Source organism: Podarcis pityusensis (genome assembly GCF_964106645.2).
Source record: "Podarcis pityusensis genome assembly, chromosome: W".
NCBI lineage: Eukaryota > Metazoa > Chordata > Lepidosauria > Squamata > Lacertidae > Podarcis > Podarcis pityusensis.
In genome coordinates, this window is record NC_138045.1 from 13,758,107 (window position 1) to 13,779,438 (window position 21,332).

At 49.9% G+C, this 21,332-nt stretch overlaps 1 protein-coding gene across 2 annotated transcripts in view; it reads left to right on the forward strand.

The window, feature by feature from the left end:
- The window catches only part of LOC308467730 (UDP-N-acetylglucosamine--peptide N-acetylglucosaminyltransferase 110 kDa subunit-like), a 153,280-nt gene that overhangs the window by 57,718 nt on the left and 74,230 nt on the right, over positions 1 to 21,332 (forward strand). For both annotated transcript variants that reach the window (XM_080989418.1, XM_080989417.1), the window contains exons 8-11: positions 10,043 to 10,183; positions 11,818 to 11,918; positions 18,265 to 18,418; positions 20,489 to 20,590. In XM_080989418.1, coding sequence (XP_080845544.1) covers positions 10,043 to 10,183; positions 11,818 to 11,918; positions 18,265 to 18,418; positions 20,489 to 20,590 — 498 coding nt within the window. The remainder of the gene's footprint in view (positions 1 to 10,042; positions 10,184 to 11,817; positions 11,919 to 18,264; positions 18,419 to 20,488; positions 20,591 to 21,332) is intronic.

Consider the following 21,332-nt stretch of genomic DNA (forward strand, 5'->3'; position numbering starts at 1 on the left):
TTTCAGTCTGGGCAGCCCTTCACTTCATGGCTGCTTCAGTCGCTAGCAGGATCCGTCAGTGGGCGTTTCTTAAATCTTTTCCAACATAAAAGTTGTTTGACACCCAGTCTCCTCCTACTCTCTCTGCGCGGAAGTCTTCTGCGCAGGGAGGGCGTGGGTAGCGGAGGACCCGTGCTCTCCCCGCTGGTGTCCGGTGAAGAGTCCTGGAGCCCTCTCGCCGATTCCCCCATCTGCCCCCCTTTATCCCTGGTGTTGCGCTGATTTGCTTCCCCATCTGCTCAGCTGCCTCTCTCCCTGCTGGGCCCTTGTCCAGCATCATTTGAGAGCCTTCCCTCCGCCTCTAGTTCCGATGTCAGTTCCCTGACATCCACCTCCCCCCCAGGACCCCCTCCACCCCTGGCCCAACCTGTTGACCCAACTTCGTCCCTTTCTTCGGCCGACGATGCGGGGAACCCCCGGAAGGAGCTATCACCATCCTCTGAGGATTCAAAACCCGCTTCCCACCCGTTCTGATCGCTTCCCGCGGGGTGGGCCTCCCAGTCTGATTCTTCTTCCTCCGAAGCCTCTCCTCCCTCCTCTTCGGAGGCAGAAAAACCCACAAAATCCTCTTCATTGTCTGTGGTTCCAAATTGCTCCTCCCAGAATCTCGCTAGTGGTTTGGGTTTGTCTGGGAACAGGCGGTGGAATTCCTCCACCAGATACCCGTCAGTGATTGCCTCCGTGGGAACCCACGTGTTTTCCGACCCGGGTTCTCCCTCCCAAGCCACCAAGTATTCCACCTGGCGCCCTCGCCACCTTGAATCAAGTATTTCCGTGGCCAAGTTGTGGTGCTCCCTCTCTTCTACCTGTGGGTGTGTGGTGACTTCTCCCTCTCGCCCCGGGAATCCCCGTCCTTCCCTGTACGGTGAGAGTAGGGACCTATGGAACACCGGGTGTATCTTCATGCTGTCTGGCAATTTGAGCTTGAATGCCACGGGGTTCACCTGCTGTGTTACCTCAAACGGTCCCAGCCGCCTGCGCTTCAACTTCTTGCACCCCCCCCTTAAAAGGTAACCCTTGGGTTGACAACCACACCCGATCTCCCACCCGTATGGTCTCCCCTTCCCTACGGCGCTTGTCTGCCTGCCTCTTGTAAATTTCCTTGGCCCGCTCCAAGTTCATCTTAAGTTGCTGGTGCAGGGCTTCCATTTCTTCCACAAACTGCTCTGCCGCCGGTACGCTCCAACCTTCCTCCCCACTCCCCGGGAAGGCCCTGGGGTGACACCCATAATTGGCCATGAACGGGCTCATTCCCATTGACACATGTTCAGCGTTATTGTACGCAAATTCAGCCAGCGCTAGTTTCTCTACCCAATCGTTCTGCCTCTCGCTGACGTAGCAGTGTAGGTATTGCTGGAGAATACTGTTCGCTCTTTCTGCTTGCCCGTTGGTTTCCGGGTGTCTCGCCGTTGAGAAGCCCACTTCGACCTGCAGCAAGCTCATGAGCTTCCTCCAGAACCGGGAAGTAAATTGTTTCCCGCGGTCGGAGATGACCCTTGAAGGAGCCCCATGCAACCTGAAGATGTGATCTACAAACAACCTGGCTGTTTCCTCTGCTGTGACCGCATGTGAGCAAGCTATAAAATGGCACATTTTTGTTAGTAGATCGACCACTACCATGACCGCTGTCTTCCCCCTTGACTTGGGCAAATCGGTCATAAAATCAATGGACACCACCTCCCAAGGTTTCCCCGGCGTGGGTAAGGGTTCCAGTAATCCTGTGGGGGCAGCCCGCTCCCCCTTTGCCCTTTGGCAGCGGTCGCAACCCCGTACATATTCCCGTACATCCTCCCTCACCCTGGGCCACCAGAACTGCCTGGTGACGAGCATCATGGTTTTGTGCTGTCCAAAGTGCCCAGCTGTGGGGTTGTCGTGGAGTTGTTTGAGTACCTTCCCCCGTAGGGTCTCCCCCGGTACATACAGCGCCCCCTTATAGTACAGCACCCCTTCCTTCTCCTCAAACCCTCCTTGGGTTTCTCTTCCGTCTCGGAGTTCCCGGATTTTAGTTTGTGCAAACACGTCGTTTCTAGTAAGTCCAGCCAGTTCTCGTTGCCCCACCAAGGTTCCCCCACACACCCATCGGTCCTCGGGGATCACGTGTCGTATCTCCGGTGGCCCCTCTCCTTCCAAGTACTCCGGTTTCCTGGAGAGAGCATCTGCTCTCACGTTTTCCTCTCCTGGCACGTATCGGATTTCGAAGGAAAACTTAGAGAACTCCTGTGCCCATCGAATCTGTCTCTGGTTGAGCACTCGTGCGGTCCTCCAGTATTCCAAGTTCTTGTGATCTGTACACACCTGGATCTTGTGCTGCGCCCCTATTAGTAGATGTCGCCATCGGTGAAACGCCGCATAGATCGCAAGCAGTTCGCGGTCATACACAGTATAGTTTTGCTCTGACTTGTTCAGCTTTCTCGAGAAAAAGGCACACGGTTTCCATTCCTGCTTGCTCCTCCCTGGCTGCAAAAGAACCGCCCCAATGGCTCTGTCGGACGCGTCGGTCTCTAGCCTCATGGGTTTCTCCAGATCCACGTGCAGGAGCTGCTCTTCTGATGCGAACGCCTTCTTCAGTTTTTCAAAGGATTGTTGGGCCTCCTTTGTCCAGGTGAACTTCCTTTTGCTACTGAGACAATCTGTGATGGGTGCTGTCAAGTGGGCGAAGTTCTTGATGAACTTCCTGTAGAAGTTGCTGAACCCTAGGAACCTCTGCACGTCCTTCCGGGTTTTGGGAGCCTTCCACTCCAGCACTGCCTGCACCTTGCTTGGGTCCATCGCTAAGCCTTTGTCTGACAACTTGTACCCCAGAAACTCGACTTCTCTGGCGTGAAACTGACATTTTTCCAGCTTGACCCACAACTGGTGCTTCTGCAGTCTCTTTAGCACTTCCCTGACGTCTCTGACATGTTGCTTCTCATTGTCTGAATAGATTAGGATGTCGTCCAAGAAGGCTACGCAGTTCTTGTACAGCAGGGACCCCAACACGTGGTGCATGAAAGCTTGAAAACAGGCGGAGCCTGACTGTAATCCAAATGGCATAACTAAGTACTCAAAGGTCCCCAGGGGTGTGAACATTGTGGTCTTCCATTCGTCCCCCTCCCTCATCCTGATCAAATTATAGGCTCCCCTGAGGTCCAGCTTGGTAAAAATCTTTCCCTGCCTCACCCGTGTTAAAATGTCGTCAATCCTGGGCATTGGGAAGGTCACGGGTTCTGATACCAAATTTAACGCCCTAAAATCTACGACCAATCTGGGCTGGTTAGTCCCTTTTTTGTCCACGAAGAACACCGGACTGCCCCCCACCACCTTTGATTCCCTTATGAACCCCCTCTTCAGGTTCTTGTCAATAATCTCCCGCAACTCCTTCATCTCCCTGTCCGACATGGCATACAGTTTACCCACCGGTAGCTGCGCCCCAGGGAGCAAGTTGATTTGGCAGTCAAAGGGCCTATGGGGGAGTAGTCTATCTGCCTCCTTCTCGCTGAAGACCTCCTGCAGGTCAGCATATTGTGGTGGCACCTCCCCTTTCGGCTCCACAGCTATCCCAGCCACCCTGGCCACTGTCATTCTTGGGGTTTCTCCCCCTAGACAGTGTTCCAAGCAGTAAGCGGACCCAAAGGTGACCGTTCTCTGATGCCATGCCACTACTGGATCATGTTGTGCGAGCCAGCTCATCCCTAATATTATTGGGGGCCCTGCCAGTGAGGCTACGTGAAAGGCGATGGTCTCCGTGTGCCTGGAAACCCTCATTCTCATTGGTGGGGTCTGGTGCGTCACTTCCCCTCCCAGAAGCTCCCTGCCATCAATGGTGGTTACTTGCAAGGGGAAATCTAGGGGCAGCAGGTGGAGCTGGTGCTCTAGTGCAAAGTCCTTGCTGAAGAAATTGCAGGAACTGCCTGAATCCAACAGCCCTTTCACCTTGACTAGGTGCCCATTTGGGAGTTCTAGCACCACTTCTATGGCTATAGCCGCCCTGGGGGGGTCTGGTCGGGGCACTTCTATTGGTTGCTGGCCTGGCTACTGTGCCCGCTGAGTGGCAGCCAAGCGTTGGCGTTTCCCTGCTCCTTGACCATCTCCTCCTCACCCCCTGCAGCTCCCACCATCCCTTGCCAGGCCTTTCTTTGCGGTCAGACCCTGGCAAAATGTCCTGGCCGCTGGCAGAGAAAACACTTCTTGGTGGTTTTCCCATCCTTTCCCTCCCTCTTGCGACCTTCACTGGAGTTTGAAATCTCCCACGCGCGCGCCCCATCTATTTCCATTGGCTCTGTTGAATTGATTTATTGGTTTGGCGTGACCCCCGCTAATTGATTTACGATCCACAATTAGCTCTTTATGCCCGGCGCGCTTCCTCCGAGCTGCGCCACTCAGCTCCGTCTCCAGTAGCTCTCCAGTCACGCCTCAGCAGAGTTGAACACAGCAGCGAAAACTGTCACCTGGCTTCACTTAGCTTCCGACAAACACAGACAGAGACCAGGTTTGTCCATTTCCAGTTCTTTATTCCGACATTCCCCAGGAATCTCCTGGGCTCACCGCAGCCATGACCAAAAACTGCGACCTCTTCCCTCAGAGACCAGAGAGGAAAAAAACGTAACTCCTCCCAGACTCCTCCCAGCTTCTAAAGCTGACGTCAGAATGCTGAGGCATCATGGGAACTTCTTAACCTGTTAAGTTCCAAACCCAACACCCCCTCTTGCCGAACCATTCTGACAAGACCTTGTTGAGTTCAACACCTTCCCCTTTGCCTTGTGCCCCTTCCCGGCATCTTTCCCAGGCACCTGTTGAACCCCTTCAACACTCCCAGAATCACACTGTGCGACACTTTTCCACGCACTTGTGACCTGATACCCTACTGACCCATTTGGGCCAGCAGTTGTGTCTTCTCCGTCAGATCCTTCCCCCTCTGACTTGACACCCTGTTTGTGAGCTTTCTCCATTACGCTAACCGGAGATGAAGCCTCACACCTGGACACTCCTTTCACAACCTTTGGAGATGCCCAAACCTGCCCTGAACCCTGATCTTGGACCTGGTCCCCATCACCGGGTTCTGAACCCTGATCTTGGACCTGGTCCCCATCACCGGGATCAGCCTCTGGCTCCCTTTCCTCCTCAGAATCAGACAGACATTCTGAGAGAAAAACAGAACTATCCCTGAGTCTTGAACACCCATCCTGTTCACAGAACTCAGCCTGCTTACTGACCAGCAGCTTGGTTTGATCACCCTTTGGGTATGCAAACCTCCACCCATTGGTTGCAGGATCATATCCACAGAAGATCATGTCCTGAACCTTTGGACCACCTCCCCCAAAGAGCTCAAAGGGCTCTTTGGCTACCCTCCCAAACCCGGGAAAACCATGTACCTGTGCACCCTTGCATGCCCTGCACCCTAGGGACCTCCCACATTTCCGGAGTTTGTACCCTTTTGTGCACCTGTGCAGCTTTTGCACATGACTGGGAACCTTAGCACACTGCGCCTGTGCTTTTCCAGCATTCCCACCACCCTCCAGAGGTGACTCCAGAACAAAGAGATTGTTCTGCCCCCTTTTCACGTTGGCCACTTGTTTCCCCCCAACGTAGACCTCTAGCTCCTCCTGTAAAGGAGAAAAAAACATGTTAGCCACAGCAGAAACCGACTTTCTCATTCCGTCTGCTAACATCACAGTTGTGTCCTGTTGAAACAGCCCTGCAGTTCCGCATTTTGCCAGCAGGCTCGCTTAGCAGGTGCTGACCAACAGCAGTATTCAAAACCCAGCGCGTCACCGTGTCCTGGCTGGAGTTGTTCTTCACAGTTGCCATAGAAGCAGTGATAAGAAAACAACCCTCCCCAGTGTCTGAACCACGTCCTTCCCTTGCGTTCCCACGCTGGCCTCCTCTCCGAGACTGGTTCCCATGAGAACCCAGCTGGTTGACCTTGGGACCTTCCTGCCCAGCTGTCTCCGCTCTCCATGGGCAGCAACGACGAACTCCAGTGGAAAAACACTGCCCGGGGCTCCTCCCAGCTGGCCTCCTTCTCCTTCTTCCGGAAAAAGCACTCCTTGCCAGCTCCGCCCCCTCTGGCCTGGCTCCCACTGCGGCTTTCTGGGAACCTGCTTTGTTGACATTCCACTCCAGCACGCACAGTGGACAAGCCTTTACACTTGCCTTTGGAATCCTTCGCCCCCCCGATCTGCTCACTAGCACTCCTTGAGGCTAAAGCATCAGGAACAGGGGCTGCAGCCATCTCTAGGCTTTTCTCAATACTTCTCCAGGGCTCTGGCCTCCTGCTGAAGCTTCACAGCACATCCCAGCACAGCCCTTGCTGACTTTACGCCCTTGCCCAACTTCTTAGAGTGAGCTGTTCAAACGCAATGTCCTCCAAGACCTGGCTGCCTGCCATTGTCTTCCGTTCTCCCAAGGGGCCCCAAGCTGTACTCACAGATTACAAGCTCCTCCGGCACCCATCCGTGGGGAAACGATTTTCCAGCTGCTCTTCAGCTCCCAGCACTCAGCTCTCAGCACAGGCAAACACTTTGCGTCTTTCAGCTGCTCTGAGCTCCGCAGCTCTCCTTTGCCTCTTAACAACAGGCAAAAATCTCCGCTGCGTCCTGCCGGCTTTCTCTGCCTTAGACCGCAGACTTCAAACGCATTCCGGCACTTCAAAGCGTTCCTGTGACAGTTTTACAATCGGTGATTAAGGGTCCATAACCTGTTGAATTGATTTATTGGTTTGGCGTGACCCCCGCTAATTGATTTACGATCCACAATTAGCTCTTTATGCCCGGCGCGCTTCCTCCGAGCTGCGCCACTCAGCTCCGTCTCCAGTAGCTCTCCAGTCACGCCTCAGCAGAGTTGAACACAGCAGCGAAAACTGTCACCTGGCTTCACTTAGCTTCCGACAAACACAGACAGAGACCAGGTTTGTCCATTTCCAGTTCTTTATTCCGACATTCCCCAGGAATCTCCTGGGCTCACCGCAGCCATGACCAAAAACTGCGACCTCTTCCCTCAGAGACCAGAGAGGAAAAAAACGTAACTCCTCCCAGACTCCTCCCAGCTTCTAAAGCTGACGTCAGAATGCTGAGGCATCATGGGAACTTCTTAACCTGTTAAGTTCCAAACCCAACAGGCTCCGCCAGCGGGGAAGGCTGCCTTGGTATTTCAGGAATGCAGTAGTCATGGTAACGTTGCGCTCTCTCTTCCCGCTTCTCCTGGGCCCGCGCTTCCTGCCTTACACCAATCGCAAGCACAGCCTTGGTCAGCTGATCCATCGACTGCGGGCGGGGAGCGCGGGAAAGCTCGTTCTTCACCGTTGGGGACAACCCCTCCTCGAACAGCATTTGAATGGGTTCAGAGTCCAAATCCCACCCGAGTCGGTGGACTAACATGGCAAAGCGTGACCAGTAGTCTCTAACTGACTGGTTCCCCTGTTTGCAGCCCATCAGTTCCCGCCGAGTCACACTTTGCTGCACATCACTGGAATACATCGCATCCATCGCCTGGAAGAATTTCCTCAGGTCTTTCAAGGCGGCATTCTGCGTTGCCATTAGGGGCCTGATCCATTCTCTGGCCCCATCCTGCAGATGTCCGACAATATAGGCAACCCTCTTCCCATCGTCTGCAAAATCATTCTGTTGCAGTTCCAACGCGTACTCTATTTCTGTTCGGAACGCACTGTAGTCCTGGGGTTTCCCTCCAAACTTGTGTACCAGTCCCGGTACCTTCCTTGCTACGGGGGTGGGTCTGACCTGAGCATCCTGAGACCGCCTTTCGTCCAGCCGCGCCGTCAGAAGAGCCACATGCTGTTCCAAATCTCGGTTCCTCTCCACCAGATTTTGCACTCCAGCTGCTCCCTCCGTGGCGCCAGCTTCTCCGGTTTTGCTCATGATGCTGCCTGCCTGTCGCTGTGCACGAGCGACGTCAGGGACTGACGGATTGCTGTATTGAGTATGGGTTGCTCGTGCGTAAGTTGCCGCCTCTCCTGGTTTTGTTGCCTTGTTAAACCTTTCAGTCTGGGCAGCCCTTCACTTCGTGGCTGCCTCAGTCGCTAGCAGGATCCGTCAGTGGGCGTTTCTTAAATCTTTTCCAACATAAAAGTTGTTTGACACCCAGTCTCCTCCTACTTTCTCTGCGCGGAAGTCTTCTGCGCAGGGAGGGCGTGGGTAGCGGAGGACCAGTGCTCTCCCCGCTGGTGTCCGGTGAAGAGTCCTGGAGCCCTCTCGCCGATTCCCCCATCTGCCCCCCTTTATCCCTGGTGTTGCGCTGATTTGCTTCCCCATCTGCAGAGCTGCCTCTCTCCCTGCTGGGCCCTTCTCCAGCATCATTTGAGAGCCTTCCCTCCGCCTCTAGCTCCGATGTCAGTTCCCTGACAATCTGCTTTAGGCTCTGCCTAAACCAGGCATGGCCCAACTTGTCCCTCCAGCTGTTTGGGGACTACAAGGCCCACCATCCCTGACCACTGGTCCCGTGAGCTGGGGATGGTGGGAGTTGTAGTCCCCAAACAGCTGGAGGGCCAGGTGGTGGAATGACAGAACAGCTGAGGCTGCTTACAGAACCCCCTCTAACAGTGGACCAGGCACCCCAAGAAGCAACGGAGGAAAAGCAGTCGTGGCAATTCGCACCTGAGACATACAAGCGGCACTCTTTACAAAAGAAATCCCCTTTTGTCACTCAAGCCCTCGGGTTTACATTCCCCCATTTTCGTGACACCTCCTCCTAAGGCACCCACATTTGGCCGGCACAATAGACACCAATTGCATCTCCTTGGCTAAACAGACTCTTGTGCAGGTATAGGCAAACTTGGCCCTCCAGCTGTTGGGGGACTACAGCGCCCATCATCCCTGACCACTGGTCCTGTGAGCTAGGGATGGTGGGCATTGTATTCCCAGAACACCTGGAGGATTGTCCCAAGAGCGCCTGGACTCAAATCGTCTATTGAAAACTTCCCTCTGGTGGTTTATCACCACCACAGCTACTCACTTTGGGTGTCAGTAAAGCAAATGGTCTAATTTGCCGGCGCCTCAATGGTATCGAGCGTCGGAACAACTTGGCCACAATCAGGAAATTTTGCCTGCAGTATGACTCTGTTTCCCCTTCCCATTTCGAGACTCTGGCACCCTATCGGCGTAATCTAGCAATCCCAAAATACAGACGCACTTTCACTCTTGCAAGATTGAATGTATCGCCCTGGGCTGGACTCAAAGGACGATGCCAACAGATTCCACCCGAAAAATGCTCCGGTCCCTGCGGACGCAGCCAGACCGAATTGGCGGTGCATGCCCTTTATAAAAAGGAATTAGATTATTACCCCTCTTTTTTTGTCCATTCCAGGTCGCCCAACGGCTGCCAGATTGGCAGATCAAGAGGAGCAGGTGACAGCAGAGGTGGCAAGGTTTTAAGCCGGGGCAATCAGAATAAGATCCACTATTTGACTTTTGATTCAAAACCCCAAAATGTATTTTACACCATGGACTTTTTATCTCTATTCTTTGTATATCGCAGGGGTGCCCAAACTTTTTTCAAAGAGGGTCAGATTTGATGAAGTGAACATGCGTGAGGACAACCTGGACAGTTGTTGAGCTGTTGTTTTTTTTTTAGGATTTGTTGATATATTTTTTTTTTAATTAGGCCCCCGAAACTGACTTTGGACGTGCCTGGTATATCATATTGTTGTTTTATTGCTGTGGCCGATGGCTGACGCAAAGAACGATTCCTTCACGCATTCCCCAGCTGCCCGTTCCTACTTGCGATCCCGTTCCTACTTGCGAGCAAGCGGGAGCCGGCTGGGGATGTCTCGGAGGCTTCGTGCTTCCCAGCTGAGCCATAGGTTCGCCACCGCTGCCTGAAACATAAATCCAGCCGTAGAGGCTGGCACATGAATCGGGGTCATCGCAGCGCAGCCTTTTGGGCGCCTGTGAACCACGTCCTAATATTTGTGTAAAAACTCAGTTTTGTGTTTCAAGGTTGCTGAGGTCGAGGAATGCTACAACACGGCCTGCAAACAATTCGCGTACATACTCTGTTTTACGTTTTAAAGGTTGCCGAAGCCGAGGAATGCTACAACACGGCTCTCCGTCTATGCCCAACTCACGCGGATTCTCTTAATAACCTGGCCAACATCAAGCGAGAGCAAGGGAATATCGAGGAGGCTGTCCGCCTCTACCGGAAAGCTCTTGAGGTACCTGCGTGGAGAATTACATCAATACTAATTATTATAATTGACACACAAGGGTTAGGCATGCATACCCTGGATGCCTGGTTTGGGGCTTTTTACAAATCGCCAATCAGATTTTTTGTGATCAGTAACGGAAATAATGGTGACGAACTGAAAGTGAAATAGCATTTTAAGTTACAGATAGGTAGCCGTGTTGGTCTGCCATAGTCAAAATAAAAAAAATCCTTCCAGTAGCACCTTTAAGACCAACTAAGTTAGTTCTTGGTATGAGCTTTCGTGAGCTTTTCTGTTTCAGTGTATCTGAAGAAGTGTGCTTGCACACGAAAGCTCATACCAAGAACTAACTTAGTTGGTCTTAAAGGTGCTACTGGAAGGATTTTTTTTATTTTAGCATTTTAAGGTTCAACAAAGTATGGTGTTCATTTGGCCCGATAAGTCACTTTGGGAAAGAAAAGGGTCTGTGCCTGTTTTTATAGTCATGGGCCTCCTAGAATGATCGAAAATCTGCTTTTTCATCAGAAAAACAAAGCAAGGCGATGAAATTGAAATAAACGCTGGACACTTGCCACTCCTTGTCAGCTGAGCTTGATCATCTGATAGTCTTATTTTCTAACAGTATTTCCTGTGCATGCTAAAAAGGCAGTCCATAGGCCCCTAATTATTATTGTTATTATTATTATTATTATTGTTAATTTTTACAAGTTATTCCAAATGGCGATTTGTTTTGCGGCCGGCCCCCGACATTTTTGAGCATAAAAGAGGGGCTCTTTAAAATACGGCATTGATCATTTGACAGTTTGATCTCCTAACGGTATTTCCTATGCATGCTAAAAAGGCAGTCCATTAGGTCCCTAATTATTATTATTGTTTATTATATAATAATAATAATAATAATAATAATTTTTACAAGTTAATTCCAAATGGTGATTAATTTCACGCTCGGCCTCTGCAACCTTTGGGCCTAAAAGAGGGCCTTTTTAAAATACGGCATTGATCATTTGATAGTCTGATTTCCTATGCATGCTAAAAGGGTAGTCCATAGGCCTATTATTATTATTATTATTATTATTATTATTATTACTACTACTACTACTACAAGTCATTCCAAATGAGAATTTGTTTCGTGGCCAGCCCCCGCCACGTTTCAGCCTAAAAGTGGGTTTTTTTTAAAATAAGGCATTGATCATTTGACAGTCTGATCTGCGAACAGTATTTCCTCTGCATGCTAAAAAGGCAGTCCATAGGTCACTAATTATTATTAATAATTTTTACAAGTCATTTGAAAGGTGGATTTATTTCGCACCCGTAACCTTTGAGCCTCAAAGAGCGGCCGCCGTCTCTTTAGAATACAGTCATACCTTGGGTTACAGATGCTTCAGGTTGCATTTTTTCGGGTTGCGGACTGCCGAAACCCGGAAGTACTGGAACGGGTTACTTCCGGGTTTCGGCAGTCATGCATGCTCAGAAGCTCTAAATCGTGCATTGCGCATGCGCAGATGCGTCAAATCGCAACCTGCACATGTGCAGACGCACCACTGCGGGTTGCGAACGTGCATCCCACACGGATCACGTTCCCAACCCGAGTGTCCACTGTACAGCCTTCTCGGGGGAACTAAGAGTGATCTTCTTCCCTGCAGGTCTTCCCAGAGTTTGCGGCTGCGCATTCGAATTTAGCCAGCGTTTTGCAACAGCAAGGAAAGCTCCAGGAGGCTCTTATGCACTACAAGGAGGCCATCAGGTGAGCTTCCAAAGCCATGGGAAAAATAGATTGAAAGAGCTCCTCCTTACTGTATTTTAATTTTGCTGGAAGCAGCCCAGACTGGCTGGGTATAAATAATAAATTATAGCTCGGCTTTTAATACCATCCTCCCAGATATTCTTATTAAGAAGCTGACGGATCTGGACCTTTCTTCTACCATCTGTGACTGGATTAAAGACTTTTTGAGGGATTGGACACAAATAGTGAGGATTGGGACTGTTACAGCTACCCCCCTGAAGCTTAGCACTGGCACCCCACAGGGATGTGTGCTAAGTCCCTACCTGTACTCATTGTACACATATGACTGCATATCATCTGATCCATCCACAGTAATTATTAAGTTTGCAGATGATACTACTATAATGGGTCTAATTGTAGGCGGAGATGAAACAGCGTACGGGGGAGGTTCAAAAAGTATTTACTTGGTGCTCAGAGAATAACTTGCACCTAAATAGTAGTAAGACAAAGGAGATGGTGTTGGACTTCTGGAGGAAGAGAGGGGAACCTGCCCCATTGTATATCGGGGGGGGGGGGGAGGCTGTGTGGAGAGAGTGTCGTCCTTTAAATTCCTGGGAGTTTACTTTGGTGAGGACCTCACTTGGAAAATCAACATAATTCAGGTGGTCAGAAAGGCCCAACAGAGACTCCATTTCCTCAGGGTTTTACAAAAGAATAATGTTAAACAACAACTGATGAACTCCTTCTACCGGTCCACAATAGAAAGTGTCCTTTCATATTGTATCACAGTGTGGTATGCTGCCTGACAGCCACGGACAGAAAGTCTCTATGGAGGGTGGTGAATACAGTACATGATACCATGGGCTGTCCCTTGAGTCCGCTAGATGACATTTCAAGGGATCGTTGCCTTAGAATAGTGAGAAAGATTCTCAGGGATGACTCACACCCTGGCCAGCACCTCTTTAATCTTCTACCCTCGGGCAGGAGATAAGAAGCATAATCAGCCGTACCAACAGGCTAAAAAATAGCTTCTATCTGTGGGCTGTTAGGCTGTTGAACAGAAAATAACATTGCGAAATTGACTTGCGAGGTGGTGCGTTGTTCGATAAGAGACTGAGTGGGGGGGTGGAGGGAGGTTCGTTTAATTTCATTGTACACAGGATGTGCAATGACAATAAAGGTATTATTATTATTATTGTCAGGGGACTGCCATCAGAACAGGGGAGGGAGGCAGGGATGCCGTTGGGATACAGAGAGCCGCAGAAACTTCTAAGGAGCAGTTCTTCGTCCAGCGGTAGGGAAAGCCACACCTCCAGTGGAGAAGAGAGGGAAGGGGCCAGCCAAGTGAGGAGAGGGCTCGAAGATGCTGCTGAGAGCCCAAGCGGAGGTGCACACGCCACTTCCGTCGCCCAACTTGCACAGAGGGGTGAAATGCAAGGAGGGGAGGCGGAGATTTGGGGCGTCTTAAGTTCTTATGTTGGGGGAGAAGCCGGAAGGGGCCACTCCCAGATTCTGCAAGTGACTAAGACGGACATGAACCTTGTGTATCTGCACTGTAAATAGTTGGCACAATAAAACCTGTAAAAGACAGGTCGGAGTCCTGCCTGGTTACTCACGAGCAACCACCACACAGCATCTGACAGCAATCTGGGAGTCTTTGAGGTTGCTCGCATGTAGCAGTGAAGAGCAGCATGAGTCACCAGAAAAAAGGAGCTGCAGGCGGAGGCGCTGAGGAAGAGGAGGTGCGGAACATAGCGGCCCTGGTGCAGAGGAACGTGGAGCTGGAAGCGCATGTCGCTGATCTCAGAGTGAGGCTGGAGGAGCACAGATTGCAGGAGCAGCACATCAAGGCAAATCCGGTGAGGAAAAAGGTGTTGGGATCTCAGCTCCGTTCCTCTGAGCTGATAAGGCTCATTTTCTTCTGAGCCCTCCCAGCAGAGCTTCAAAACAACACAGCGGAAGGATGAGCTAGGTATGAGCTACATTTTTATGCTTTATTACTAAGCTATGCAGAGAGCAAATATACATCTTCTCCCTGTGAGAGCAGAGAGCAACTGAACAAAGGAAACAACTGAACAAAGGAAACAGGAAACCAGTAACGTCACATCCCGTCTCCCTTTCCCCTGGACTCTTTGGAATGTAAACACAGTCCTGTGACTGCAAGCAGCTGCACAGTGAGGAAACAGAAACTAACAAAAGGTACCGGGGCTGGTGAGCAAATTTAGCAGGAACCCTCAAGAGTACCTTGCCTTTAAGACTGAGTTTAAATACGCCCTGGACTTGCAAAAGAAAGAGTTTGACAATGATGAGGAGAGGGTGGCATTCATAGTTTCCCACTTAGAAGGAGCAGCCCGGGAATGGGTGAGAGCCCTGATAGCGGCGGGAAACGATGCCCTCCAGGACTTGAGGAAATTTTATGAGGCGATGGACGTAATGTTTATCAGGCGCACAGTAGAAGGGCCCCATCCGTGCCCTCCCAAGGCGGGCATAATAGTCAAGGTGGTGCTGGAGCTCCCTAATGTCCACCTGGTGGAAGTGCAGGCCTTGGTCGATTCAGGAGCCAGTGCAAATTTCTTCATCAGAGACTTTGCCTTGGAGCACCAGTTGCACCTGCTCCCGCTAGACTTTCCCTTGCAAGTCACCACCATTGATGGGAGAGTTGCTTGGGGGGGGGGGGGAGTGACACACCCATGAGAATGAGGGTCTCCAAACACTCCAAGACCATTGCTTTTCATGTGACCACCTTGGCAGGACCTCCTATCATTCTGGGAATGAGCTGGCTGGCTCTCCATGATCCGGTGGTGTCGTGGCACCAGCGATCCCTCACTTTCAGGTCTGCACACTGTGTGGAACACGGTCTGGGAGGGGAGGAGCCACGGGAGAGGAAGGCAAAGGTCGCTATGGCGAGTCTGGGGGAGAAAAAGATAATTCCTCAGCAGTATGCGGATTTTGAGGAAGTTTTCAGCAAGCGGGAGGCTGACAAGTTACCCCCACACAGGCCGTACGATTGTCAGCTCAATTTAGTCCCAGGGGCCAGACTGCCGGCGGGTAAGCTGTACTCAGTGTCAGACCAAGAGATATAGGATCTGAAAGAGTTTAATTACAAGAACTTGAGAAGAGGTTTCATCCAAGAAGCTAAGGTGGTGGTGGGGAGTCCAGTGTTGTTTGTGGACAAAGAGGGGACAAAAGTGTGTTGCCGAGTGGTGGATTTCAGAATTGTCAACTCCTTGATGGAACCCCTCGCTTTCCCCATGCCTTGCATCGATGACGTATTGGTGAGAGTACGCCAGGGCAGAATTTTTACCAAACTTGACCTCAGAGGAGCTTACAACCTGATCAGGGTGTGGGAGGGAGACGAATGGAAGACGACCATGTTTACACCGTTAGGGGCATTTGAGTATCTCATTATGCCCTTCAGACTACAAGGCAGAAGTCCCTGTTTCCAGGCCTTCATGCATCACGTGCTGGGTTCCCTCCTGTACTGTGTCTGTTTCTTGGATGACTTCTTGGTCTTTTCAGAGAATGAGAAACAGCATGTGGAGGACGTTCTGCAACTGTTGAAGAAGCTGAAGGAGCATCAGTTGTGGGTCAAACTGGAGAAATGCCAGTTTCATGCTTGTGAGGTCGAGTTCCTGGGGTACCGGCTGTCGGATAGGGGACTTGCCATGGATCAGGAGAAGGTGAAGGCTGTGTTAGACTGGGAAAGCCCCAAGATGAAGAAGGATGTGCAGGGATTCCTGGGCTTTAGCAACTTCTACTGAAAGTTTATCAAGAACTTTGCGCATTTGTTGGCGCCCATAACTGGTTGTCTCAGTGGGAAGAGAAAGTTTCTGTGGACTAAGCAGGCCTTTGAAAGCTTAAAGAAGGTCTTTGCATCAGAGGAGCAGTTCTTGCACGTGGATCCTGACAAACCCTTGCGGGTGGAGACGGACGCTTCAGATTGGGCCATTGGCGCAGTCCTGTTACAACAAGATGCAGGGGGAGATTGGAGGCCTTGTGCCTTTTTCTCCCGGAAGCTGAACAAATTGGAGCAAAATTACACAATTCATGACAAAGAATTGCTGGCCATTTATGCGGCTTTTAAGCAGTGGAGACACTTTCTGATGGGGTGCAGCAGCAGATCCAGGTGTGGACAGGCCACAAGAACTTGGAATATTGGCACACCGTGTGTGCTTTTTCAGAGGCAGATCCGTTGGGCAGAGTTTTTTGCCAATTTTAACTTTAAGATCCAATACGTCCCTGGAGAGCAGAACGTGAGAGCAGATGCGCTATCCAGGAAGCCTGAGTACATGGAAGATGAAGGGCCACCCGTGGCCAGACATAGGTTCCAGGAGGACAAATGGACCTGTGGGGGAGCACTGGCAGGGGAGGCAGAACTGGTGAGACTCACCAAAGACGATGACTTTGCTCAAAGGAAATTAGGCGAGCTCAAGGAGGGGCTGGGAGCAGATGGGAGCTTTGAGGAGAAAGCGGGGCTGTTATTCTACAAAGGGGCACTGTGCCGTATTTTTTGCTCCATAAGGCGCACCTAGTTTTTAGAGGGGGAATCAAGCTGCTCTTTGGGGCTGGGGGGGGGACCGGGCTTTCCCCTCCAGCCCTGACAAGTTCTGGGAGAAGCGGCCTGCACGCAGCCTGTCCGCAGCTATTAGGGGCCACACATGCAGCCTGTCCGCTTCTCCCATATCTTCTCGGAGCTGGAGGGGGAAGCCCGCCCCCCCCAGCCCCGACAAGCTCTGGGAGTATTCCCCACCTCCCTTTAAAGAGCGCACGGCTTTTGTGGGAGGTGGGGGAATTCCCCCACCTCCCGCAAAAGCCCACAGGAGCCGTGCACCCTTTAAGGATCGCACGGCTCCTGTGGGCTTTTCTACGAGGAGGGAGAAGGGACTGACTGGCCGCGTCAATCCCTTCTCCCTCCTGGGGAAAAGCCTACAAGAGCCGCAGGGAGCTTGTGTGTGGCTCTTGGGGGCTTTTCCTGCCTGCCTCCCCCCTGCATTTGCGCCATAAGACGCACACACATTTCCCCTTACTTTTTAGGAGGGAAAAGGTGCGTCTTATGGAGCGAAAAATACGGTATGTACCGGGAGAGCCTTTGAGGGTCAGAGTCCTCAAGCAGCTCCATGACAACCCTACAGCTGGGCACTTTGGGCAACACAAGGCCATGTTGTTAGTTACGTGGGATTTCTGGTGGCCCAAGGTAAGGGATTATGTGCGGGAATATGTACGAGGATGCGACACGTGTCAGAGAGCAAAGAGGGAAAGGGCGGCTCCGGCGGGGCTTACCCACACCGGGGAGACCATGGGAGGCAGTGTCCATAGACTTCATGACGGACCTGCCCATGTCCCGAGGTAAGACGGCTGTCGTGGTGGTGGACCTGCTGACCAAGATTTGTCACTTTGTGGCATCCTCCCATGCGGTGACAGCTGAGGAAACCGCCAAGTTCCTCGATCACATCTTTTGGCTGCATGGGGTCCCTTCTAGGGTAATTTCGGACCGTGGAAGACTGTTCACCTTGTGTTTCTGGCGCAAGCTCATGAATTTGTTGCAGGTAGAGGTGAGCTTCTCCACAGCCAGGCACCCACAGACTAATGGACAGGTGGAGAGAGCGAATGCCATTTTGCAGCAGTACTTGCGCTGCTATGTCAATCAGCGGCAGAATGATTGGGTGGAGAAGCTAGCACTGGCAGAGTTTGCGTACAATAATGCTGAACACGTGTCCACAGGGATGAGTCCCTTTCTTTCCAATTACGGGTGTCATCCCAGGGCCTTTCCTCCTCCACAAAAATAGCTGTTTACTTGGCCGTTTTCCTATGCCGTGAAGGCTGAAATTTCAATTCAGCAGAGCAGGGTCAAGATATTAACTGATATGCATGAAATTTCAGGTATAGCTGTATAATCCCTAATGTAGTAAGATAAGACCTTTGGAGCAGGCATTTTTTAAAAAAAGAATTTTTTATGAACCGCCCTACTGAACACCCAATGCTTTTCAGTGGAGCAGGGTCAAGATATTAACTCAGGCATGGCCAAACGTGGCCCTCCAGCTGCTTTGGGATTACAATGCCCATCATCCCTGACCACTGGTCCTGTGAGCTTGGGATGATGGGAGTTGTAGTCCCAAAACAGCTGGAGGGCCAAGTTGGGCCATGCCTGTATTAACTGATATGCATGAAATTTCAGATATAGCTATATAATCCTAGTGTAGTAAGATAAGACATTTGGAGTAGGCATTTTCAAAAAAGAGTTTTTTATGAACTGCCCTAATGACCACCGCATGGGATAGAAAGAGCCCTCTCAACCCTTTTTTTTCCTGTGTAACTTCGATGTGTTTTTATACCAAAAATACGCTTTTTATCTCGCCCTCCGTGTCAGAATCAGCCCCACTTTTGCAGACGCCTATTCCAACATGGGGAACACCTTGAAGGAAATGCAAGACGTCCAAGGAGCTCTGCAATGCTACACAAGAGCCATCCAAATAAATCCTGCATTTGCCGATGCCCACAGCAACCTCGCTTCCATCCATAAGGTGAGCTTTGCGTCTCTGCTAAATCTCTTTTTTCCGGGGGGGGGGGGGGGAACGACGGGGAAATCCATTAGTTTTTACAAAGGAAAACAATTGGTGAAAGCCATCCCAAATCGAGACATGTCGCAAAAAGAAAAAGGGGAAATCAGAATTTATGCTGGAAGTGCGAGGAGGCACACCGATACATTTATGGTGGGGTTGTGGAATAGTTCAAAAATTCATGAGGAAATAAAAAAGATTCTCAGAATTAATTTAGAGAAAAAACCAGAGGCATATTTACTGAGTATAAGATGTAAACAAATACCACAAGATCGAAAGATATTATTCTTATATGCAACAGCCGCAGCAAGGCTACTCCTTGCACAAAACTGGAAAGGGAAATGTATACCCACAAAGGATGACTAGATAAAGAAATTGCATTTATAGAATTGGCAAGGTTAACTGCAGTAATAAGGTACCAATCAAACCAGAAAATAGAAATACAATGGAAATGGTTTGAGGATTACATGTCCAAGTACTGCTCAAAAACTAACATGTTGATATGTTTGGATTAATGTTTGTAAAGCTGGTGAAAAAAACCAGCAAGTTAAAAGAGTTAATAAATATAAATTTAGATTAAAATTGCAATGTGAATGTGAGTGAAGGAAGTCACATGGGTATTTGGGTAAATAGTGAGTTGGGTATAGGGTTTAGGGTTAGATGTGGGGAATCCGTATATATAGTATTATATATGTAATGTATAGTGTTGAAAATGCACGGCAACTAACATGTAAAATGAAATAAATAATAAATAAATAGGGGGGAAAATGCAATGTGTATTATAATATATAGAAGGGTGAGGGACAGTCAAGGGAAGTCGCAAGGGTGTTTTAATGTCTGTAATTTATGGTGGTAGGGTAATATAATTTTTGTATTATTGTGTTTATGTGTTTGTAAATAAAATTTAAAAAAAGAAAAAAGGGGAAAAAATTGTACTTTTCAGTGTCAGGCGGGGTTTTATTACTCCAAAATAAAGTAAAAAATGGGGGGGGTCATCTTATAGGGGTGATTGGGTGGGTGAAAGGCTTGTTTTCTTAAATTTGAGCCCCCCGAAATAGAGGGCATCTTATACAGGCAGGAAAGCATGGCAGATTCCTACACCCAAAAATCACATTGTGACTTCCAATCACCCCAATGCGATCCCTATGTCATGTTTCCGATGGTGCCCTTTCGCTCGTCTCTCCTAGATCTCAAATGCATTGCATTTGTCCTATTTCCTGCTGTCCTTCGTCAATCCACACCCGCCGAAGAATTTAAATTTTTCCAGCCGCCTTTTAGACCAGGCATGTCGCAAGCCTTGCCCAGGGGCCTAATCCAGTTTACTTACTGGGGCAAAGCTCAACAACTTCGGGGTAAAATTGCCCCCAAAAGGTCAACAACGCAGTATATGCCCTGGGGTAAAAATCTAAAAAAAAACAACTCAACAAGTTTGGGATTAAATCCTAAAGAAATCTCAACAACTTCAATCCTAGAAAAAAAAGCTCATCATCTTTGGGGTTAAATCTTGCCGATCGATTTAATCTGGCTTCCTGGGGTAAAATCCTAAAAAAAAGCTCAGCAACTTTGGGGTAAATCGTAAAAAAAGCTAATCAAATCTGGCCCCCTTTGGGAAAAATTTGGGCACCCCTGTTTTAGACAATACTCTGCAAGTGTCCTGTTCGCTATGAAATGTTTGTTCTGAAACCTCTCATAATTCTGCCTGTAGGGCAGCTGGAGGGCTGAGTTCGCCTATGGCAGGCACCCCAAAACTGGGGCCTCCAGATGTTTTGGACTACAATTCCCATCATCCCAGATCACTGGTCCTGCTAGCTAGGGATCATGGGAGTTGTAGGACAAAACATATGGGGGGGCCGCAGGTTGGGGATGCCTGTCTTGAGTTCATTAGGTATGCTATCCCAAAATTCTCTTTATTTTTTTTACATGTCCACCCGGCGTGGGTCATTGTACCAGTCGTCTCTGCTTCATCTTTGGTTTTACTGGTTGAGACAAAAAGCAGGTGGCAATTGCTAAAATATCCCTCCCCTCCCTTTCTAGGATTCCGGAAATATCCCAGAGGCAATTGCTTCATATCGCACTGCCCTGAAACTGAAGCCGGACTTTCCCGATGCTTACTGCAACTTGGCGCACTGTTTGCAGGTGAGGAGGGCTTTTTCACCAATATAAGGGCTAACACTTCTGGGGTTTCCAGCGTTTGGGAACCGAAGCGTTTAAGTCCCAAGGTACCACAGTAGTGGTAAGGAATTGTCCAGTAGCACCTTAGAGACCAACTCGGTTTGTTCTGGGTCAAAGCTTTTGTGTGCAGGCACTCTTCTTCAGGTACACAGAAACAGAAGTCACCAGATCCTGATATATAGTGGGAGGGTGGAGTCAGGTATTTCTCAGAAGGGTAGGAGGAGATGCCTTGTGGGGGTCAGGTGGGATTGCTATGAGGAATTATGAAAAATGAAGCAAGCTATTGTGTCTGCAATGAAAGCATTGTGTTGACTGGGTTTGAGTCATTGACAATAATTTCTGATCAAATCCCATAAGCCTCTGCATCTCTGCCCATCTTCTTTACTGTTCATTTTCTACGCCTGACAGGCATGTATAAGCATTCTAAAACACAGGCCAGTTGCTTCACCAGGCATCCTGGGTCATAAAGATAGAAGGTAGCTTTGATGTAGCAGATGATTAGCATATGTAATGATTAGCATATGTAATGTTTTTGAAATTCTTTTGTAAGAAGACAGCTGCTTGGAGATCCTGTATTGAATATCCTGGGAGACTGAAGTGTTCTCCTACTGGCTTCTCTGTCTTGCGATTCCTGATGTCAGATTTATGCCCATTTATCCTCCCAGGACATTCAATGCAGGATCTCCAAGCAGCTGTCAGAAACAGA